Source organism: Calliphora vicina, chromosome 4 (genome assembly GCF_958450345.1).
Source record: "Calliphora vicina chromosome 4, idCalVici1.1, whole genome shotgun sequence".
Taxonomy (NCBI): domain Eukaryota; kingdom Metazoa; phylum Arthropoda; class Insecta; order Diptera; family Calliphoridae; genus Calliphora; species Calliphora vicina.
In genome coordinates this window covers 41,078,157-41,103,256 of record NC_088783.1, presented here as the reverse complement: position 1 = coordinate 41,103,256, position 25,100 = coordinate 41,078,157, and the positions used below count along the sequence as shown (strand labels likewise).

At 28.1% G+C, this 25,100-nt stretch overlaps 1 protein-coding gene across 2 annotated transcripts in view; it reads right to left on the bottom strand.

Annotated features, from left to right (window-relative positions):
- Positions 1-25,100, bottom strand: part of Smr (Smrter) — a 158,341-nt gene that overhangs the window by 113,373 nt on the left and 19,868 nt on the right. For both annotated transcript variants that reach the window (XM_065509724.1, XM_065509725.1), the window contains exon 2: positions 8,947-10,431. In XM_065509724.1, the coding sequence (XP_065365796.1) occupies positions 8,947-9,332 (386 nt within the window). In that variant the 5' untranslated portion in view covers positions 9,333-10,431. The remainder of the gene's footprint in view (positions 1-8,946; positions 10,432-25,100) is intronic.

The following is a 25,100-nucleotide window of genomic DNA, read 5'->3' as shown; positions in this document are numbered from 1 at the left end:
AATTTATGGGGTCGTCAATGAAGAATGTTAAAAGACAACCTTATACAATATATAACCTTGCCACTCATGGTAAAGGTTATAAGAAAAAGTATCCTCGTCTCTGCTGACATTGAGCTGTCCCCCGACTTTCTAAAAAAAAAACTTGATTCAATCTCTCTAGAACAATCATTAATTCTCCTGCTAATGTCATAAACTTGTCTCTAATTTCATGTTTTTTTTAAAACTAAAATTTCATTCAATGACCTTTGACCATTTATATGAGAAAGTTTATAATAATTGCTTTCAAATTTAACAGATAAAATACATTTATTTGTGATTTATGTTTAAAACAAAAACCTTTTTTTTTGTTTTGTTTAAAAACTGGAAATGTTTATTATTATTATAATTTGTGTTTAAATTTCAACTCTTGATTCCAATTTGCATAATTATAAAAAGTTAAATTTTTTGTTTGTCTGTATTTTTGTTATAAATTAAACATTTAGATAACAGTGTTTGTGTGTTGTGTGTGTGTGTTTGAGCATTTTATTATCTATAAAAATTAGTAGCATTTAAAAATAGTTCATTGCCTTAAGGCCGGCCATAAAATAGACACACAAACCTAATGAATATTTATGTAAATTATTTGCTTTATTATGTACAAAATACAAAAAACAACAACAATGTGCTGTTGTATAGATTATTTAAATAAATATCACGTATGGCTCATCATCATCACATGTCTACAAAAATAAATTTTAAATTTAAATAATACTTAAGTTATAATGTTGCTTGTTTGTTTGAACCGTTATTTTTATGAAACGGGTTTAAATTTTTTTTTGGTTTTTTGAAATTAAATTTTAATATAAATAATTACTAGTTATTTTAAGATTTATAGTTATTACTTTTATCCAAACATTAGCAAACTTTCCGTAATAAATTTCTAAAAAGGTTTAAAGGCAAAAATAAAATGTTTAAGTTGTATAAAATATTCAAAATTTTAAGTTTTTGTATGGATTTCATGAGTCACTGCTAATTGAGAGTGAATTTTTATGTTTTAGCGGTTTTTTAATGTTGCCTTTTAAAAGAAAATAAAGCCTGGGTTGGTAACATTGTATTTTGTTTGGTTTGTTTTGTTCATGTGGTAACTCCTGTTAGCAATGATGCCAACTCTGTTGTTAGTGTTTTTAGTTCCCCTTTTTTTCTTACAGCATTTTTTTGAGAAAATTCACTATTCTAGAGCTTTTTTAACTATTTTTTAGTATTTAAATTAATTTTCCTTTATTTTTTGGAATATTTATTAAATTTTGTTTAAGTTTTTGAATGATTTAACAAAAAAAGACCAGCCAATACTTTGTATTGTTATCTTATCAAAGTATTTATATATGTTTTTTATACATTTCTTTAAATACCTTAAAAACAAAGCAATTATTTTGTTGATGATCTATTCAAAACATTAATAATTTATTGTATAATATTAAAAATGTTATCATTTATACAAATAATGAAGTTCAAATCTTATCTTGAGGAAGGATTTTTCTAAGTAAATATAATAATTGATTGATAAAGAGCTTACAAACTGTTTCATACGTCAAATAAATATTTTGGTATAATTTTGTTGTTTTTCTTTTATATGAAATAAAACTTTTAATAGAATTTATTATCTAATCTTTTTCACAAAAAAAAAAAATAATAATAATAAGTAATAAAACGTAATCTCGTGCTGGTTTATATTCCACTGCACTCAGACTAAAAATATGTATATAAATAATAATTTTTTTTGTAGATAAGATTAAGAGAATTATAAAATAAAACAAATTTAACAAGAATTACGTGACCCATTATTACTAATGCACACACAAACAATCAAAACAAAAAAAATTTTGATAAAATTAAATAAATAAAAAATAATTCAATTCATCACATCCGATGTGTGTGATATTCGTTCAATGAACTACAAAATTTCATTTTAAGGCAAAAAATTTTAAGAAAAAAAATTATAACATGAATTCCATCCGCCACCTGGATAACAATCTTGTCGCGATGTGGTGGCTTTAATGCTGGCTGTGGTTCTTATCTGGGTAGTGGATTCTGCTGATATAGGGTCAACTTTCGAGATAATGAACTCAAAAGCCCTCACGCCAAAAGTTATCCTCCCAAAGTCAAGAGACTTTGGTCGATCTGTCAGGCAGTGTGAGTGGCCGACACAGTACTCTACTGCCCTCTAAATACCCTTCTATTGGATGTCAAAGTTAGCTACCAATTGAAGTAAAAAAGAACAAGAAGGAAGAGCCAGAAAGACATCCTCAAGTCCAGATACGCCAAGTCGATATTCATTCTTAACAAGTTTGATAAGAATGCTGCCAGCGGTGCCATGAATGTGATGAGGAGGATCGCGTAAAATACCAAGCAAAGCTAGATGATGAATTCCGTATCCAGCACATCTAAGGCAGCAGCCGAAGACAAAAACGTCCAAAAGCAATCGCTCTCAGACAGAGGGAGAAAAATCGTCTAAAAAGGTGGAAGGTGGTGGACAGGAAAGCCACTCAGGGACCCGAAACAACCACATCTGCCAGACGACTCTTCTACAAGGTTCACCACCTTTTAATGGTATCGAGTCCAAATTAACTGAGATTGTTATGGATTTGACTCTGGTGAATTCATCGGGGCTACAGGGTGATCAAATACTTGGACGAGTTCTCAAAGGTCTTTCTTAGCAAATGCTTGGTGCATGGGAAAGTTTAAGTCTTAAACTAATCCCTGCTCAAGAAATTCCTATGAGACCGGGTGCACGTATCTGGTTACCAAAGATGACAACCGAAGCGCATAAGATGTTGGAGTGTTTAAACCTGCAACACCCCAACTTTCATACGGATGACTGGTCCATCATCCGCACTGAACAAGGTGATTCTCGCCATCAATGATTCTGGCTCAATCGAGCTTGAGAAAGCGTGTTTTAAGCTGCTTTTCCGGTTGAGGGACGCTAAGATGAAGGTATTCCGACCCTCAGGTATGGGGAGCGGTGAATCGGGTGCGCTTGAAGCAACAAACTCTCTGCAAACAAAGATGAAGTTCTCCGAAGCCCCATAATGACATATAAAGGCGCTTAAAATAGTTCAAATAAATCTGCAGCACTCGAAATGTGCTAAAGATAACCTTCTTGTACTCTTAGCCGAAGAGGACCTGGTCCATCATCCGCACTGAACAAGGTGATTGTCACACATGCCTAATTCTCGCCATCACTGATTCTGGCTCAATCGAGCTTAAAGAAAGCCGTTTGTAAGCTGCTTTTCCGGGGGGAGGAACGCTAAGGTGAAGGTATTTTGACCCACAGATACGGTTGAAGCGGCAAACTCTCTGATTACAAAGATGAAGCTCTCCGAACCCCCATAATGAATGACAAAGGCGCTTAAGATAGTGCAAATATAACCTTCTTGTACTCTTAGCCGAAGAGGACCTGGATATTGGCTTGGTGCAAGAAATCTGGGCTTTAGACTCGGACAGACATGGCTATATCGAATCCGCTATATAAACTTATCGCTCATTGTGAAGGGTATACAAATTTTGGTTATAAAAAAAATGAATTCATGATGCAATTGCTGCAAATGCACTTTTGAAAATCTTCTCCACGTAAATTTTTTTTAAATAATCTTGAAAACTTGATAAAAAAAAAAAAAAACATTAACAAGCAGTGTGTGGCCATTCAAATAATTAACGTAGTTTCATTTTTAAGTACTTGGTGGCACCACTCTGAAAAAATGTCTCTCTCAGTGAAAGAGAGACAGTGAAAGTTATGCCAATTTTAAAGATTTTGTTTGGAGTGCCGTCAACTGATCTAAAAATATCTAAATAGGTATCTCTGTTATGAACTAATTATGAAGCAATTCCTTTCTTATTCATCTTAAAAATTACAACACAACTTTCATCTATTTATTATTCTATTTCTTTTAACACAACTGTAAATACCTAAATATTGTACAATCAAGTTAAAATTTAACATATTCAATTGAAAGTCGAACAAACATTTTTATGGCGCAAATACAAAAATACAGAAATGAAGACAATGCCAAGAGTTCAGTTTAGTTAAGTTTGCCTAACATGTCATCGTTGCATGGCAAAATGATGATGATGATGATGATGGCACAGAGGCATGACGAAGAGTGTTTGTTAGTAGTGTTTGCTAAGCAAAATGTCAGCCAACAAAGGAAACATATTTTTGGTTATGACGGAATTTATGATGATGTACACGTGGAATTCATTGGAAAACAAAAACATTTTGTCGTTCGCGTCCGTCTTTTACAAAAAAAAATGCAAAAAAAAACGCTTATTCATTCAAATTTAAAAAGAAAACAGGGATGCACACAAACATTTCATTTGCCTGGTTGCCAAAATTCATTTGTTATGTTGCCTTCGTCTTTGCGTGGCTCCCCTCTTTCATTCTTTCTTACTCACTCTCTATCTCTCGCTTTGTTTGGCTGGTGTTCACATCACAGGCGAAAGGAAATGAAAGATTGTGCCAACTTTATGCGTTTTTTAGTTTAAACAAAATTTATGGCACTTTGACAACTTTTTCTTCTTCTTGCTTCTGTTATATTTAGTTTATTTTATGTTTTTTTTTCTTTCTTTGTATTTGTTGTTGCATTTTTTGTATGTCGGCTAAAAACTATTTTTGTTGTTGTTGTAGTCTTGTAGTAATTCTTTTTTTGTATGTTTTATAATTTTCAATTTATTTCTGTAAAAAACATTTAAATAAATCATTTGTTAAGAGCAGATTTTAGTAGTTGGTTTTTGTGTTGCAACTTGCAACCAACATTTACAGCTAAAAAAAAGAAATATGCAGCAGCAGAAAACATTTTCTGTTTTTGGCAAAACATTTTTGAAATTAGAAAACAATTAGGCAAAAAATAGGAATTTCGTTTTTTGCTGAAATTCTATTTATTAAAACAAAGAGGCAGGCATTAGAAAAAACACAAACTATTTGATGTTTTTTTTTTTTTTTCATGTTGAGTGTTTTAAGGCTTATAAAAGACAGGGTATTGCGTCATTTTCTAAAAATAATACTAAATCATAAAGCACTTATGTGTAAATGGGTTGTGTGTTTAAATAAAATGTTAAATTAGAAACATTTAACATAAATTTTCATGTTGAATTGTTTACAAATGAACATTTTTCGAACTGACTCCAAATTAACTAATTCTAGGACGATTATAACCAGTATAATTTTGAGAATTTCTGATAACATCCATTGATAGCAGCTAATTCTAGAACCAGTTTTGGAAGTGATTATTTAGAACGAGTTAATCATGGCTTCTAGACTAGATCTATACAACACAAACTATTTGGTGAAGGATTTACTATAGATTGCGCATCTCTTTCTTGCTTCGAAAATGTCGAATTTTGTGCCAACAAAGCGTCATATTTGGGAAGTTTTGCTTTACTTCTTTAATTAAAACAAGTAAGAGTACTATATTCGGCTGTGCCGAATCTTATATACCCTTCACCAAATTATACTTCAAAATTTTAAATATTTTTAGGTTAACAAAATTAAATTTTTTTTCTGGTTGTTTTTTTCATTTTTTGGAAAAAAAATTTTTTCGATTGTTATTTTAAATTTTTTTTTTAAATAAAATTTTTTTTTTAAATTTAAAAAAAATTTTTTTTTTAAATTTAAAAAAAAATTTTTTTTGAAAAAAAAAAATTCGGGTTAAATTTTTTTTCCGACTTTGACCCATTGTAGGTCCAACTTACTATGGTCTTATATACGTCGTTGCAAATGTCTTTGAAATATCTATCATTAGATATCCATATTGTCTATATTAATGTCTTAGTAATCCAGATATAGGTCAAAAATCGAGGTTGTCTTGGTTTTTTCCTCATATCTCAGCCATTTGTGGACCGATTTTGCTGATTTTAAATAGCAAAATTCTCGAAAGCATGTCTGACAGAATTATTGAAGATTTGGATGACGAAGATATCTGGGGTCTTCAGAAAATTGATTTCAACAGACAGACAGACATGGCTTAATCGACTCCGCTATCTATAAGGATCCAGAATATATATACTTTATAGGGTCGGAAATGAAAAATGTAGAAATTACAAACGGAATGACAAACTTATATATACCCTTCTCACGAAGGTGAAGGGTATAAAAAGGTTATGGTGAATGTGTTTGATCGCTTTCAACAAGCGAGAGATAGTTTGTGCGGTTTTTAAGTAGTGATTTTGACACGGAAGAAATGATCGCCTTGGCCAGCCAACGAAGTTTGAAGACCAAGAATTGGAGGAATTACTCCCTGAAGATTGTTGTAACACTCAACAAAGAGCTTGCAAAATCATTTGCGAGCAGCAGGACACACCCAAAAGCAGGGAAATTGGCTATCATACGAATTGAACCCGAGAGATCTTGAAAGACGATTTTGCATGTCCGTAATGTTGTTTGAACGCTATAAATGGAAATCATTTTTGCACAGAATAATAACTTGCGATGAAAATGGCACCATTACAATAACCCGAAGTGTAAGAGGTCGTATGTGAAGCCCTGCCTACCAGCCGAATCGACACCAAAGCTAAATATCAATAGAGTTCAGGTAATGCTCTGTATTTGGTGGGACCAAAAGGGTTCTACCTATTATGAGCTGTTGAAAACATTGGCTCGTAATATTCCATCTTGACAATGTTCCCAATACCTGTTCAAAACTATTTAAAATTAAGTGGTTGTGAAGTTTTGCCTCAACCGCTTTATAGTCCAGACCGTGACCCGTCCGTTTCTACATTCCTGAATCTGGGATAAGAATGTCCTTTAGACTCCCAAATGGATGTAGTATTATTCAGTCCGAAATATCGGCCATTAGGAGAGCGGCCAACTGGCCGCTGGTAGTGATATTCGTATTGTTACTTTTTAACCTTTTCAAAACGTTGGTTTATTTCCTTTAAATAAACCGGATACTTTTGATTGCAAATAAAAGCCGTTTAGTAGTTTGAAAATTTAATAGTCACTCAATGTTTTTTATACACGTTTATAAATTCGCAGAAATACAGACACACTTTATAATGTACACGAATTCACTTGAAAAATACAACACACTTTAAGGCACACTCAGTTGATGTTTATTCGAAAAGTGTCTCTGATAAACTCACTAACGACTGCAACCTCTGCCACTATTTATAACACTGTCATCTGCACTCTAGATTGCTCTTTAAGTGTCTAGAACTTTCTAATACATTGTGTACTTTCTACAATGTTCTTTAACTGAATATTCGAATTGGAATATACGGTCGCAGCAAACAGCGTTGCCAACTTACGATCAATGGTCAACTGAAAGCTTTTATTCAATGTTAATAATGCCCACAGATATGTTAAAGTTTGGGCACTGCTATTTGAAAGCATGCAACTTTAAATCAGCAGTTAATATTGTTATATTTGAATTCAAGTACAATTTCGTAACAGTATATATACGAATAGTTAAGCAGCAATCAAATCCCTGATAGGTGTTTATACAACATCAAATACAGTCCAGGAATACCGGGCATGACGAGACATTCGCCAGTTGTGCTCACTTGGGTACGTGAACACTGGGATAACGAAAGCAATTGTATTGCTGATAACTTGGAGGGAATAGGATGCAGCGGATAAATAATGCTTATTACGAAGTTGCACAAACAATCCACTTGTGCCATTACGAGGATAATATGCCCTGCGTTGGACTGTAAACTCTCGTCGACTCTACTTCGTTTACAACAAACTCGACTTGCTCGACCATGCTGCAAGACTTGGGTACGACTTCAGCAGGAGTTGTCAAAATGAGGAGGAGGAAGAGAACCATCTTACACTTCTTTTGCAATTATCCGGCACTGGGTGCTCTGTGTGCCAGGTTTTTGGGCGAACGATCCTTTAGCAAACTCTCCGAACTATCTGGGAAGGAATTAAGATGCATAGACGCCTTTATTAGGAAAAGCAAATGGTTAAATAAGACCCAGTATGCCAATCGCTACTCATAGTGACCCCGTAACTGTCGCATGATGGTCTGCGCTCTTTGGGCACTGCTACACGTTCAATATATATTGACCGCGATCCCGTATCGCGATATTTATTGAACGTGTAGCATGCAGTATTGATGGATCGCGATCTAAATCGCAGAAGAACCAAATTTTGCGTGATCCATTACAATGGATCGCGATCCAAATATCACAATATATATTGAACGTGTAGCAGTGCCCTTTAAAGAGTCCTCCCCTTCTACAACTCCTCTAACTCTACTCTCACTTATCTTACAGCTTTCCCTTTTCTTTTACTTCTCTCTTTTCTCCCCTGTATTTGCATCTCCTCAGGTAACACAAAGGCTGCAATCAATGGACCCACATGAGCTATACAAGACGAAACCTAACCTAAACTCCCCCCTTCCGACTACTATTTGTTTTGATCGATGCAGAACGCTCTATCTGTGATACCCTTCACTTTGGAACAGAGAATATGAAATTGGCTTGGTTCGTTCTTGGCCTCAAAAGATGACCAGTTCTTTTGGCTAGGAATCCATATGTTGCTAGAAAGATGGGAAAATGACAAATACACGACAGCCGGTTCTACGCACCGGAATGACCCGAGTTCACTCGGCCAAGGGCTGTCAACCTAGCAATCACTGCTGATACATCAACAACAACAACTTTGAATAAATTTAAAAATGTTTCACAATAAATGCAAAACATTTTAATAAAATATTTAAGAATTTGTTTGATTTTTTGTTAAATATTTGGAAAAGTTTCCATTGTATTGTCAACCACTGAATTTGAAATGGACGTGAAACAGTGTTTCCAGTGTTTTCAACATAAACAATAACAATTTAATTCATAATTCTCTAATTTGATATACATTCTCTATATCCTTAAATAAAAATCACTTTTTTTTAAAAAAAAAAAAACTTTTAAAACATATAAGCGCTTTTCTACAGAAAACATTTAATTGGCAACACTTACCTATGAATTGGCGATGCACCAGCTGGTGGTAACCGTTGTTGTTGTTGGTAGGCAGACATATTTGCTGCTTGCTGTTGTTGTTGCTGCTGCTGATTAGACTGCTGCTGTTGTTGTTGCTGTTGTGTATGCTGTGAATGATGTTGGGGTGGTTGATTGGACGTAGGTCCATTATCAGAATTTTGTGATTGTTTTTGTTGTTGCTGCTGCTGCTGTTGTTGTTGTTGCTGTAATTGATGATGGTGATGAAGTTGCTGTTGATGATGTTGTTGTTGTTGCTGCTGATGCTGTTGTTGCTGCTGCTGTTGCTGTTGTTGCTGACTTTGACCACCATTAGGTGGCGGTTGTGGACCACCGACCTGTACTGATGAGCGGATGGCTGCTTCCATTTCATGCCGAAATAACAATAGTAATTAAGTATTACTTTAACAGCTGATCAACGATCTCAAGCCACAACATTACCCAAAATTTCTTTCTTTTTTTTCAATTCAAAGATGCAAATAAACAGTTAAACACAAACAGAAATGCAGATGCAACTATCATACAGATACTGGCAACAACAGGGAGTTTTCAGTATTAGCAGACGGGGGGGAAAAAGGAATATGACAGGAAATTTTGTAACAGCCCAAGAATTGTTGATGAACGAGCGAGCGCCTTATTTTACTTTTTTTAATGGCCGGTTATAATGATGATTTATAGATTTTTTTTTGGATATTAATTTAAATCATTTATCATTTTTTTTTTATTTTTTGGATAATTTCTTTTGTATTTTATTATTATAATTATAATTAATTATGTTAAACAACTGAACAGCACTGTAAGCATTAATTAGGGTAATAATTTTTATTTTAATTTTATTTAATTTTTTAAATATATTTAAAAATGCTCTGCTTTTAGCTTTTTATTTTATTTATTTATGAATTTTTTTATAATTTTAATTTATAAATAAATTGATTTTCTTTTTTTAATTTTTACACTTTATTTTGTAATTTTATGTTGTTGTATAATATTGAATATTATTTTATTTAGTTATAAATATATTTTAAGCTGTTATAATTATTTTTTTCTTTATATGTATAATAATTTATTCAGAAACGCTTTAGTTATATTTATTTTTTTTTTTAGCTTTAATTTATGTTTACACTTATTTTATCATTTTTAGCTTTAAGCCTTAAAAACTATTTTTAATTTTTTTTTTTAAGAAATTTTATTATTAAACCCCTTTTTTGTAGATTTTTTTTTAATATTATAATTTCAATATTTTGTTGTTGTTGTTGTTGTATTATATTATTAATTAAAAATATTATATTTTTATTTATTTAATAATAATTACGCTTATTTTTTTTTTAGTGATTAATTTTAAAAAAGAACACAAGTTTTCTCCAGTATTATTAATTTCCACATTTTTTTTCTTCTATATTATAATTTTATTTTCATATTTTTTTTTATAAAAAGAATTGGAGAAATCATTTAAAATATTTTCACATCCTGTAAAAAGAGAATTTTCCATAAAAGAAATTAGTAAATATGTAAAAATGTAAAAATAAAGATGGCAAATTAATTATTTTTTAAAAGATTTTTTGAATTCACAGAAAATTATTACAAATGTTATTGTGCGCACTCTTCTTCATATTTATATATCTATATAAATATGTAAATTTCATGAATTATTTTTCATATTATTTGATTATTTCTAGTAGAATTTGATCTTTAATGTTTGGTAGTTTAAATTTGTTTATTAAAGATAAATTACGCCGTTTTTTTTTTCTTTGCTCTTGACCACACTCATATAAAAGTAAACACATTCATTTTATAACGGCATTAATCCGCCATTATTGTTTACTCTTTTATTGTCTCGCTTTACTCTCATTTAATTATAACAACAAACACTTTCATGTTACAGTGTTGCCTATATGAAATTAATAAAAATAACACATTTTTGATAATTAACAAGCAAAATAAATTAAAATACCTTTTAATTTGTTGTTAAATGTATGCTAACAATAAAACCATTTTAATTTCACGCTAGGTATAAATATTTCAATGTTTTAAACAATTTTCTCAGAAAATCGAAAAAAAATGGAATAAAAACTATAATTTGTTTTATTAAAATTAAAAAAAAACAAAAAATAAATCAAAATTTTTAAATTTTCTACAAAATTTAAAAAATTTATTTCTATTAAAATTTTTTTAAATTAAATTTCTTATAAAGATTTTTAAGAAATAATAACAAAAAAAAAATAATTTTTATAAAAATTAAAAATATTTCCATTGAATTGAAAATTTTCTATAAAATGTTTTTTTCTAAATTTAAATTTTTTTTTATAAAATTTAAAATTTATCTATAAAATGGAATTGAATTGAAAATTTTCTATAAAATGTTTTTTTCTAAATTTAAATTTTTTTTTATAAAATTTAAAATTTATCTAGGTATAAAATGGAACATTTTCTATAAAATTTAAATTTAGAAATTTTTTTTTTATAAAAATTTAAATTTTGTTTAAATTGAACATTTTTATAAAATTTAAAACTAAAAATTGTCTATAAAAATTAAAAATTTTCTTTAAGATTATTTTTTTTTCTAAATTAAAATTTTTTTTACAAAATTTAAAATTTTTCTATTAAATTTAAACTTAAACAATTTTTTTTATAAAAATTTAAATTTTCTTTAAATTGAACATTTTTATAAAATTTAAAAATAAAAATTTTGAATTTTTATTTCTATAAAATTCAAAACTAAAAATTGTCTATAAAAATTTAAAATTTTCTTTTTAAATTTAATTAAATATTAAATTTTTAATTTATCTTTTTTTTACATCTCTAATCATTTTTGTTCTTATGTTTTTCAAATTTTCTAATTATATTAAAAATTTTCGTTTAATTAATTTTTCCTTTTTTTATATTGTTAGTCACTAACAAATTTGTGTAATATTCATTACTTTCTTTCATCTTTTGTTCATTATTTTCAATAATTAATTATAATAATTAATTATTTTGTTGTTGCTATGCTTTTTCAAGCATTGTAATGCTTAGCTTAATTATTATAAATAAATATTTTCCAAGTTTAAATACAAACAGAAACAAAAACAATATTAATTCCATACCCAGCAGCAAAGAGCAAGAGGAAAAACTGAAAATAAACAGAAAAAAAAAACACATTTTATTAATATAAATGAAAGACATGAACAAAAACAATAATAATTTTCTAGTAATAACAATTTCTACACAAAATCTAATTGAAAATTTATATTAAGGGCATTCACGCTTTAATAAACCAGGTAATTCTAGTAAAGAGTTTCAAAAATTATAGCTAACAAACAGCTGTTAATGTCAGCTGATGTTGTAAGATATTGTTTACAGTTTTAATGACATGTGCCAAAATTTGTATTTGTTAAAGAGAAATATCAAATTACCCAAACAAATTTAAGTCATGTGCTATTAAATCATGTTACCAAAAATATCTACATGCCAATCAGATTTTTTTTAAAACAATTTTCTTAATAAAACATATGATCAAAAATAATTTGTAAGACATCCAGTTACTTCTACACTGCTTTGTGTTTTTACACAAAGGAAATATATTTTTAATTTATGCCACATCTGAATATATTCATCGTGTCGATTAATATTTTGTTTCAAAATTAATTTAAACATGTTCATAAATTCACTAAATAAAGTTCTGTCTGTTTAAAACGCTTAATAGACAACACTCAAATGTACAAGGGTGTTGCCATACCCTGGTATATAATAAACATAAACAAAAACGCTGCCCAGCAGGAATGTAAAATATGGTTCTATGCTGCAAATCGTCGATATAAAAAACTGTTATACACAACTTTTTCTATAGAAAAAACTGTTATACAGAAATCTTTCTTTTGAAAAAACTGTTATACACAAATATTTCTTTAAAAAAACTGTTATGCACAAATTTTTATATAGAACAAAATGTTATACACGAATTGGCCTATAGAAAAACTGTCATACATAGATTTTTCTATAGAAAAAACTTTTATACACAAATTGGTCTATATAAAAAGCTGTTATATATAAATTGTTCTATAAAAAAAACTGTTATACACAAATTGGTCTACATAAAAAGCTGTTATATATAAATTGTTATATAAAAAACTGTTATAGACATATTTTTCTCTAAAAAAAACTGTTATACACAAATCTTTCTTTAGAAAAAACTGTTATACACAAATATTTCTTTAAAAAAACTGTTATACACAAATTTTTCTTTAGAAAAAACAGCTATACACAAATATTTCTTTAGAAAAAACTGTTATACGTAAATGTTTCTATAGAAAAAACTGTTATACAGAAATCTATCTTTAGAAAAAACTGTTATACACACATTTTTCCATAGAAAAAACTATCATACACAAAACTGTTATACACACATTTTTCCATAGAAAAAACTATCATACACAAAACTGTTATACACAACTTTTTCTACGGAGAAAACTGTTATACACAAATCTTTCTTTAGAAACAACTGTTATACAGAAATCTTTCTTTAGAAAAAACTGTTATACACAACTTTTTCTACGGAGAAAACTGTTATACACAAATTTTTATATAGAACAAACTGTTATACACGAATTGGTCTATATAAAAACTGTTATACACACGTTTTTCTCTAAAAAAACTGTTATACACAAATCTTTCTTTAGAAAAAACTGTTATACACAAATATTTCTTTAAAAAAACTGTTATACACAAATTTTTCTATAGAAAAAACTGTTATACACAAATATTTCATTAGAGAAAACTGTTATACACAAATTTTCTATAGAAAAAACTGTTATACACAAATATTTCTTTAGAGAAAACTGTTATACACAATTTTTTCTATAGAAAAAACTGTTATACACACATTTTTCTATAGAAAAAACTGTTATACACACATTTTTCTATATAAAAAACTGTTATACACACATTTTTCTATATAAAAAACTGTTATACACAAATCTTTCTTTAGAAAAAACTGTTATACACAAATATTTCTTTAAAAAAACTGTTATACACACATTTTTCTATAGAAAAAACTGTTATACACAAATATTTCATTAGAGAAAACTGTTATACACAAATTTTCTATAGAAAAAACTGTTATACACAAATATTTCGTTAGAGAAAACTGTTATACACAATTTTTTCTATGGAAAAAACTGTTATACAGAAATCTATCTTTAGAAAAAACTGTTATACACATATTTTTCTATAGAAAAAACTGTTATAGACACATTTTTCTATAGAAAAAACTGTCATACACAAATTTTTCTATAGAAAAAAACTGTTATACAAAAATCTTTCTTTAGAAAAAACTGTTATACAGAAATCTTTATTTAGAAAAAACTGTTATACACAAATTTTTCTACAGAAAAAACTTTTATATACAAATCTATCTTTAGAAAAATCTATTATACACAAATCTTTTTTAGAAAAAATATAAATTTTCCTATAGAAGCAACTGTAATACAGAAAATTTTCTTAGAAAAAAACTGTAATATACAAAATTACACTTGGCCCACCCTGCTTCCCAGTCAGTTTCATTACTTTTTTTCATATTTAAAAATGTTATTAAAGAATAAATACTTATTTAAATATGTATTTTTAAACAATAAATATATTAAATATTTATTTAGGACCTGTTTATGTTCAAACAAAGGAAATAAAACACACTATAAAATATAAAAATTTTCCATTAATTTGTTATTCTTTTCGTTCGTTTATTTGTTCCCTATATATATTTAAACAATCAGTTCAAGAATGTTTATTTTTGCGGGCATTGTATTTGCCAATTTATTTATTTTTTTTTTTTTTCATTCTTTATAAGAAATTTCATCATATAAATAATCAGGTTTTCGGTTGAACTTTTTTGATATATTAAGTAGACCAATTTTGAATATTCATTTTTTTATTTATTCTTTCAAATCTCGTTTTGCGATAAACGTGCCAAAATTTTTATTGTTATCGCTGTTTAATTTTCAATTTATTGGTGGATAGCGAGCGAGTGTGGTGCGTTTGTTTTAAATATAAATGTATATGAACTTTGTTTTAAGCAAATAAATTTTTGAAAAAAAAGGAAATCCAAATTGAATTCTTTATTTCACATTTTTTTAATTATGTATTATTAATTGCTGATATTTAATTTAAATTAAATTTTTGTTTTGTTCAAAATTTTTCATTTATTTAAAATTTATTTGTTTTTATTTGCTGACGTCAATTGCAATTGAAGAGATACATTTTGTAATTTAACCAAAATTTATGTATAATTTTTAGTAACAGATTAAAATAATCACATATTTTAAAAGTATTATTGATAGTAGCTAACAAAAATTCAATTTTTCCATCTCTGTTTGATATATCAATTTATGCTGAATGTCAATATATAAAAAGAAGCAAATGTTGATGCAATGAACTATTGTGAATAATGTTTAATTCACAATAAACAAATTTAATCAAAATATTGGCAATAAAATTGATAAAATAACATAAATTGCTAATGTTCTGATAACAAAAATACATTTTTTAAATACTTTTGGGCTCGGATTACTTTTCTTTTTACTTTTCTATATTTTTTAAAAAACATTATTTGAATTATATTTGTGACATGTGTTATTCACCCTTAAATACAAATGAACGATTAGTTCTAATTTATTTTGTTAGTTCTACACACTTGAGTCATCACTTAACCAAATGACGTACATATGTACTACCTAAATACATTTTCTTTTAATATTATTTCAAAATTATGGTTTTAGCAAATAAATATAATCAAAAGTTGTTACTCTCTTTGAATTTCAATTATTAAAAAACGTTAGTATGCAGTAACGCCATAAAATAACAAAATCTTTATTTATTTAAAAATTTATGTAGATTTTTCAATTATTTTTTTGAATTCATTAAATAAACACCAGTCACGGTTCTATAAAAGTGCTAAAATTATAAACACGATATTAAATAATATTTAATTTCAGTCTTCTTCTTATTCTTCCTCTGTTAGTTCGTAATTATTTATTGCTCAAATAGAATTAATTTTGTAAGGTGTTGACTGGAATAATTTTCACTTTATTAAAAACTCATTAGCGTATGTTTCTTAATTTTTCATTTCTATTAAAAAAGGAATTTAAAAAAAAGCGAGAACGATTTCTCAAATGTTTTAAATTAAGCACTGATTTCATTATAAAATCAATCTTCATACTTATATAGAAAATTAATGGTTCAATTAGCTTCTTTAATTAATAAGAAAATTATAAATTTCTTGAAATTTACATTTATTTTAATTATCACTTGCTTTTTCATCTCCCATCCATTATAATTGTGAACATAGCTGTAAATTGTGAATATTTTTATTCAAAATATTTCCAAAAACTTAATTATTTTTGAATTTTAGTTATATTTGAAAAAATAAATTTATATTGAAATCATTCTATATTATTCAAAATAGGATACTAATTAATATATATCTATTTAGAATATAAAGCAATAAATATTATTTGATTTAAATAGAATACGATATTAAATATATTATACTTAAAAGTTTTGAATAAACATTGATAAAATTATACTAATATTATTTGTATTTTAGTAACAATAAGTTGTATTTTATTCAATATATAATGAATAGATTTTAAAATATTTTAATCAATATGAAAACATGTAATTATTTTCAAATTATATTTTTATAGTAAAAATTAAATATTAATTTAGTTTATTCAACTAGTTATAAATGAAATATTATTTTATTTATTCGAAAATTTGTTGATAGATTTTATTCAAAGCAATTTTCTTTGAATAATTTTATTTCTCCAAAAAAAAAGAAAAATATTTAAATATTCAACAAAAAAATTTAGAATACTTTTATTCATAGAAATTTTCTTTGAATAATTTTATTTGTGAAAATAAAGTCAAATATTTTAACAACTAATTTTTGAACAGTTTTATAAAAAAAAATTTTTGTGTGTGAAAATGAACTCGGACGATGAAGATTTTTCATCCGATGATTATGAAAAAGATCCTTCGTTTTCTATGAAAAACCAAAAACAATGCTCAAAAATAATTCAACGATAAATAGCCCTAGGAGGAATGCCATGTCAGACGATCATTTTGAACAACTAGTTCCTTTAAAAACAGTTTTCAAAAATAATTCATGAATTTTGTTCTTCACAATTTAAATTAATAATAAACCTCCAATTGAAACCATAAATCTGTGTTCATATTCTAGTGATAATCAATGATTAAGTAGTAGTTTTTAAAAATAGAATATTAGATATCATAGAATTAGGGTCTGAAAAAATGTGTAATTCGTTTTGAAAATAACTTTTTCAACTCAGAATGCAATCAGAAGACATTTTACATCAACATTATTGTGAAATAAAAATATTCTTTAACATTTATTAGAATTATTTCTATTCAGTAATTTTTGGAAAAATAAATTTATTTGTTTCAAATTTGTGAGAAATAAAAATATTTCTAAAGTTTTATTAGAATTATTTCTATTCAATCATTTTTTGTTTGAATAATTTTAGTTTTTTGTGTTTTGTTTGAATAAATCTTCCAAAGAAATTAGTTGATTTTTTTGTATCTAAATGAAATAAATTTAAATTTTATTCAACTTTGTTTTATTTGAATATATAAAATTTTACTATTTTCTAAAAAAATTTCAATATAATTTAATTAAACTAATATAAAATGATTATATTTATAATTTATTTGGTTTTAAAAGATATAAATATGGATAAATTTAACTGTAAATATTATTAATAAATTAGACAAATACTTTATTTAACTAATAAATAATTTGGAAAATAAATATTTATAATTGGAAACAAAAACTAAAATAATATAAAAAATATTTATATTTAGTATTTTATTCACAAGTTACAGCTATGATTGTGAATTATCTGTAACGTTTGTCGCTTAACGCCTTCATTGTAATTATAGATGAACTCATATAAACAACAACACAACTTGGTTTAGTAACCAACCACAAACATTTAACACACATTTGCCAGCTAAAAACAAATTGCTACACATTCAGGGGGGTTTTACCAACTTCTTTATTTAATGTATCCATCTTTTAAAGATAATGATGAGTCACAGATTTTTAAAGGCCCAAAAATTAACACAAAATTCTTGTTATTTACGCCAACAACAAAAACATTATTACATGAGAGTATGTGTGAGTGTTTGCTTGTTAGCTGTCAAAGGGCTTCAATGACAGTTTCAAAGTTGCCATTGTTTTCGCTTTTTTATGACTTTGTCTATAGAAAAAAAAACAACTTTAAATCAATAAAAATTTATATGTCTGAACAAAAAAAATGTTCCAAAATCCTAAAAAATAAATAAATATTTATGACGAAAACATCATCTATAAAATTGAGGGCAAATGGCGGGTTATATAGAAGAAGAAGACAGTCAGCAGTCAAAAGAAATAGAATATGGCGACATTATTTTATGGCCATTTTGTTGTTGTTGTTGTTCATTCTTTTATTTTTGTTTTATTTATTGGCAAACTGTTTTTTATTACTTTCATAAAATGCTGATTTGATTGTTGGCTTTTTTTTATTGTTTTCTATAAAATTTATGAGTATAGTAAGTAGCTTGACTGGATAAAGAATAATTTCAAATAAATCAAAGTTAAAGAAAATTTTTACAGAAATTTTAAAGGAAGTAACAAAATGAAAAGTTTAAAATGATAAATTGCGAATAAAAATAATTGTTAAACACACAATTTTTTATAAACAAAACTGTCATACTACACAACTTTTTATAGAAAAAAACGGTTATACCCAAAATTTTCTAAAGAAAAAAACTGTTATACACAAAATTTTTTTTTAGAAAAAAACTGTTATACGCAAAATTTTCTAAAGAAAATGCTGTTATACAAACTATTCTATAGAAAAACTGTTTTACACAAATTATTCTAGAGAAAAAACTGTTATAAATAATTTTTTTTTTATAAAACAACTGTTATACACAAAATTTTATATAAAAAAGCTGTTATACACAAATATTTGTATAGAAAAAACTGTTATACACAAATTTTTCAATAAAAAAAACAGTTATACACAAAATTTTCTATAGAAAAAACTGTTATACAGAAATCTTTCAATAAAAAAAACAGTTACACACAAATTTTCTATAGAAAAAACTGTTATACACAAATTTTTCAATAGAAAAAACTGTTATACACAAATTTTTCAATAGAAAAAACTGTTATACACAAATTTTTCTATAGAAAAACTGTTATACAAAATTTTTTCTATGGAAAAAACGGATATAGATAAATGTTTCTATAGAAAAACTGTTATACAAAAATTTTTCTATGGGAAAAACGGATATAAATAAATGTCTCTCCAGAAAAAACTGATATACACAAAATTTTCTAAAGAAAAAACAGTTATAAATGAAAAAACTGCTATACACAAATTTTTCAATATAAAAAACTGTTATACACAAATTTTTCTATGGAAAAAACGGATATAAATAAATGTCTCTATAGAAAAAACTGTTATAAGTAAATGTTTATATAGAAAAACTTTTATACAGAAAATGTTCTAAAGAAAAAACTGTTATACACAAATATTTATATAGAAAAAAACTGTTATACATAAATGTTTCTCTAGAAAAACTGTTATACAAAAATTTTTCTATGGAAAAAACGGATATACTTAAATGTTTCTATAGAAAAAACTGTTATACATAAATGTTTCTATAGAAGAAACTGTTATATACAATTAAACACTGTAATACACAAAATTTTCTAAAGAGTAAACTGTTATACGTAAATGTTTCTATAGAAAAAACTGTTATACACTAATTTTTCTATAGAAAAAACTCTTATACACAAATGTTCCTATAGGAAAAACTGTTATACAAAAATATTCCTAAAGGGAAGACATACACAAAATATTCCAAAGAAAAAATGTTATACACAAATGTTTCTATAGAAAAAACTGTTATACACAAATGTTTCTCTAGAAGAAACTGTTATACACAAATTTATCTATAGAAAAAAACTGTTATACTAAAAAAAATTTGTTCTATAGATGAATTTTTTATACAAAAAACTGATAGAGACTAACCCCCATATGCATAAATTTAAAAATTATTTATGCATATGGGGGTAAATTTTTAACAGACTTTTAAACTGTTAAAAAGAAAATGTTTTATAGAAAAATCTGTCATTCCTGGGAATTTTTATACCCTTCAACTCTTGCAACTCCATAAAGTATATAGGAATACTCTGAATCATTGGTAGGCAAAAAGAGGCATTTAATTTGTGTGCTCTTTTGGGTAAAAAATAAAATATCCACAACAACATCAAGAAACTGAATGAATTGTGTGTAGTTTTCCGCTCTATTACACTCTTTTGTTCAAATTCGGGTTGTTTGACGAAAATCATCGTAACCTGAACAATATGAACGCCTACCATGGCTCTGAATCGTTATAGGTAGATAGCGTAGTCGATATAGCCATGTCCGTCTACCAGTCTCTATGATTAATCTTAAACGTTTTAAGCATTTTAATATACCTATACATAATTCCTTAAAGAACTTTAAATTTTAATTTGTCTTAAGTGCTTCCAACTAGAAATGTTATTTACCACTCCCAGAAAATATTTTTCGAAATATGTAGTGATAACCGAATTTTTACCTATCCGAATAAATAGTACCTATCCGATGTCCTGTTAAGGCTCAACAATTTTAATCTGGGTGACAAAAGTTCGGTTATTTAATCGAATCTTTGGATTGACAACAAAACATAATGAATCTATTTTATCTGTGCTGAAATAATCATATAAATTTAAAAAGAAATCTGGGAATTTCTAAAAAACAATATTCCCAATAGGTACAAAACTATCTCGCGAAAAGAAATTATTTATTCACTGTAGGAAATCTTTAAATTTTTGCAAAAATGTAAACGAATTTGATTATGCCATCGAATAGTAGTTATTATTCACCTTATCTAAATAACAAAATTTCTATTAAAATTTTCTTTGACTAATTATTGGTATTTAGGCTGCCTTTAATTTATTTCAATAAAAACTTAAATTCCCATTCTTAAAACTAGGTGTTAAATAAAGTAAATTAAACAACACTTTTTCATTAAATAAAAATTCACAATAGGTACCCATCTTGTTTGCGAAATAAATTTATAAAAAAAAAACATAATAAAAAGGTGAGAATAAAAATTTGATTAAACAAAACTTAACAAAAAATACAAAGAAAGAATGCTAAATACAATTTTTTTTTGCACACAAAGAATTTTGTTGTTGCTACAACTATTCTTTTTTTTTTGTATTTTAATTAAATGAAATTTAAACAAATTGAAATAAGAGAGAAATGCCATATTGCCAAATTTCAACAAACGTACATCGGTTATAGCCTCACACACAAACATATGTATGAAACACAACATGATGATGACGATGTTAATAACAATGATGGTGATGATGATGATGTTGTTGCTGCTGTAGAATATTTCTTACTTTTTTGTTTTGTTTTCTGCAAAAACAGCAACAACAACAACAATTATAATGAAATGAGAAAGCTTAAAAGGCAAAAACGCGTAACGAGTTCAAAACACAACAAAACAACAATTCTGTGCGAAAGTGTGTACAAACATAAAAATAAAGTACCAAGAGTAGAGATGTTTAGAGAACAACACAAATGCGCTGTTGTCAAATTTCCTGCCATGTTAAAGACACTGTTATTATATTATAATATAAAAATAGGCTTAAAAATCAAATAAGACAACGGCAAAAAAAAAGAAACAATACACAACAAACAATAATATAGTAACAATTTGTAAAATAAAAAATTAAATAAAACAACAACTGCAAATACAACACACATCCCAATAAACATCGATGAACTTTTTTCTTAAAAATAGAGAATTTTTCTTTTAACCCTTAACTTGGTATCGGGGGTCCAAATTGACCCCATTGAAGAAATGAAATATTTACTGTTTTCTTATATTTTAAATTAAACATTTTCTTAGTCCCCTTTTACAATGCAGAAATTGAAAGGCAGACATTTTTCTCATTCTTTTTTGAACTAACCTAAACCTGTGTACTACACACTCTATCTCTTCGACCCCTCGCCAACAAACTTCATCTGTCTGTCATTCAATTTCTGCATTGTAAAAGGGGACTTATATAGAAATAAAAGTTGTATTAATTCATTTTCCTATACCTATAACTTTTTTATATATAAATAGTAGGCTTTTGTTTTGACCCCACGATACCTGTTAAGGGTTAAATTAATAAATATGTACAGGCAAATTCCTGTATAAGGAACGATATGTTGTCAGTCCAATTCGTTAGATTGAAGAATTCGTCATAGGAACCTATCTTTTTTTAAATAATTTGTAAGCTGTCTGACATTAGCAGGCATAACTACCGAACAAATTTGTACATCTTTTGTAGTTTTTACTAACTATTTTCGGGAAGGTGACTTGGAGACGAATAAAGACAATTTACAATGTTGCCCGTTGGATGCATTATATTACATTCGATAACTTTCTTCCTGTAGCCCTAGTTTCTCTAGCGTGAACAAACATTTTATCAATATCTATAGACAATTTCGTCAGCATTAAATTAACATCAGGAGTTTGATTGCCCTCAATTAAAATTCCTAGTAATTTTTTTGAGTGGCTCCACTAAAAGCTCCTTCCTTTTCCATCAGTGGATACTTATTTAGAATCCTTGACGAAAAATTAATTATTCCTGACCATATCAATTTGGTTTCAGAAGGAAGTTCAGTACTATAGAACAGGTACTTCGGATAACTAATCTTATTCGGAAAACCTTCGAGAGCAAGCAGTATTCCTCTGCATTATTAATTGAGATATCTCAAGGATTCGAAAAACTCTGGCAGGATGAACTAATACACAAAATTATTAGATACTATCTGGGAATGTACATAAACTGCTTAAAAATTCCATACAAGAAAGATCTTTTCAAATCAGATCAAAAGATGTGATCTCGTCACGTCGAAAAATATCCGCTGGTGTACCACCGGTAAGTATTTTAGTATATTTATGCTGTATATAAAATATATAGGAACGGCTATATATTTTATATACAGCAGACATCTATATTTGCGGGCGATAAAGCTTTTGTAAGTATATATGAGAAGCCCTCAATAACTTCAGAAGTACTCCAGTCTAAAAATAAAAGTCAATGAAACAAAATGTACTCTCGTTACATTCATTTACTCTAAGACGAGAAAGTTGTCCTTCCATACAGATAAATAATATCAAAATAATAATTCCAGAACAGAGCATTGTAAGATATCTGGGTATTCATAAACCCGATATGGCTATGAGGAGGTCTGGGAAACGTTTATTTTGGGAAGTGTACCTTATCTCCCTGTCAACATTGACTATTGCACTACCTTACCCTTTATCGCCAGACGCTTCTCTGTATCGCTGGTGGGTGAGCTACCTTCTTCTAGGGATACGTTTGTCATCTATACAGATGGCTCTAAGTCTGTGGTGGGGGTGTGTGGTGTCTTCTATATTCCCCATTTTCAGAAGGGGTGTGTTTCAGGCTACAGGATCAATGTAGTGTATTCCATGCTGAAATCTCAGCGATTAAAAGGGCGGTACACTGGATGAAATACTATAGGTTATTTAGTGTGAATATCCGAATATATACTGACAGTAAGCCTGCTATCAAATCCTTATCTGGTGGTCTACTCGACATCCAGATTGGTACATGAATGCTGGGTATCTCTTAGCGAGATGACGAGACATTCTAACCTGGAGTTATTCTGGAATCTTCTGAGTCTTCTCAGCTCAAATGGTCTAGTCTAACAAATTGCTCGAGGCTAACTTGGACCATTTTTGCCAATCACCGGTCAATGTCCATCACGGGGCTATCAAGGTCTAGATCTTTCCAAATCTGATCTGATTACTGGGCATTACTTGATTGGTGCGCATGCTAGGAGACTGAACACTCCATACAATGACTTTTGTAGAAGTTGCCATGATGAAGACGAACATCTCCTCTGTCTTTGTCCTGCTTTATCGGCGGTGCGGACTGCGACTATAGGCAGTCCTTTTTTGCACGGCCTAGCAGATCTATCTACTGTGGATGTCGGGAAGACAGATTCCTTCATTCGTGCGACAGGTTGATTCGGCAATGAACCCATTTCTGGCATGTGAAGGACCTATTGAGGACCTGAGCATGATCCTTAGGGTATCACAAAGGGACCAATTTATGAACCCAAGTAAGCTGGTTAATACTAGCTGCTTTCATAACCTAAGCTATGGGGAACAGCCAAAAAAAACAATCAGCTCTGTTAAGAGCAATTACAGGTACCCCATGGTAAATTCGCAATAGTAATATTCTCAATGTCTCCATAATACGCGAGGAGATCAAACTCTCCAGTTTAAACTACCTGTGGATCATCCAAATACCCTTGCCAAGGAGTTGCTGTCATTTGTGGGTCATAGACGACTGAGGCGATTGGAAACGACTGACATAGTTTTTCTACTAACTCATTCTCACCACTTATGTTTTTGACAACTGAGTTAGGTCTTTGACAGGGGAGTTTCCGATCTATATGTTTAGGTTAGGAAGGGGTGTACAATGTGTGTACTTCCACTCGGAGACCTTGAGGTCCATTGTGATTCCCTTCAATAGAGATAGACAAAGATGATAGCCTTATGGTTCAAATCATTACATATTAAAAAAATCATTACAAGTAAAAGTTTTGTAGGTTTTCAAATAAATTTTTATTAAATTTCAATGTTTTTTGCTTATTGGGATACATTTACTAAAGAGGAAGAAGAAGCTTTAATTTATATAAAAAAAAACGTAGATGTGTGTAATAAAAAATAAATACAAAAAACATGTTGCCGGGGCGCACATGTATGTACAAATAATGACATGGTTGTATATTACGACGACGACGATGATGATGACGACTTAACGATAAAGACCTACAAACAAAAACATACCATCGGCAATAGCAACAAAAATCATCATAACAACAACAACAGTAACAAAATAAAGAGCCGTATGAGCCGTACAATAAAAGCAATTCCAAAAAAAACTCAACCGCACACACCTCCATTTCCATAAACATCCATAAAAAAACATGTCAATAAACATGCCTGGATGAATGGCTGACTGG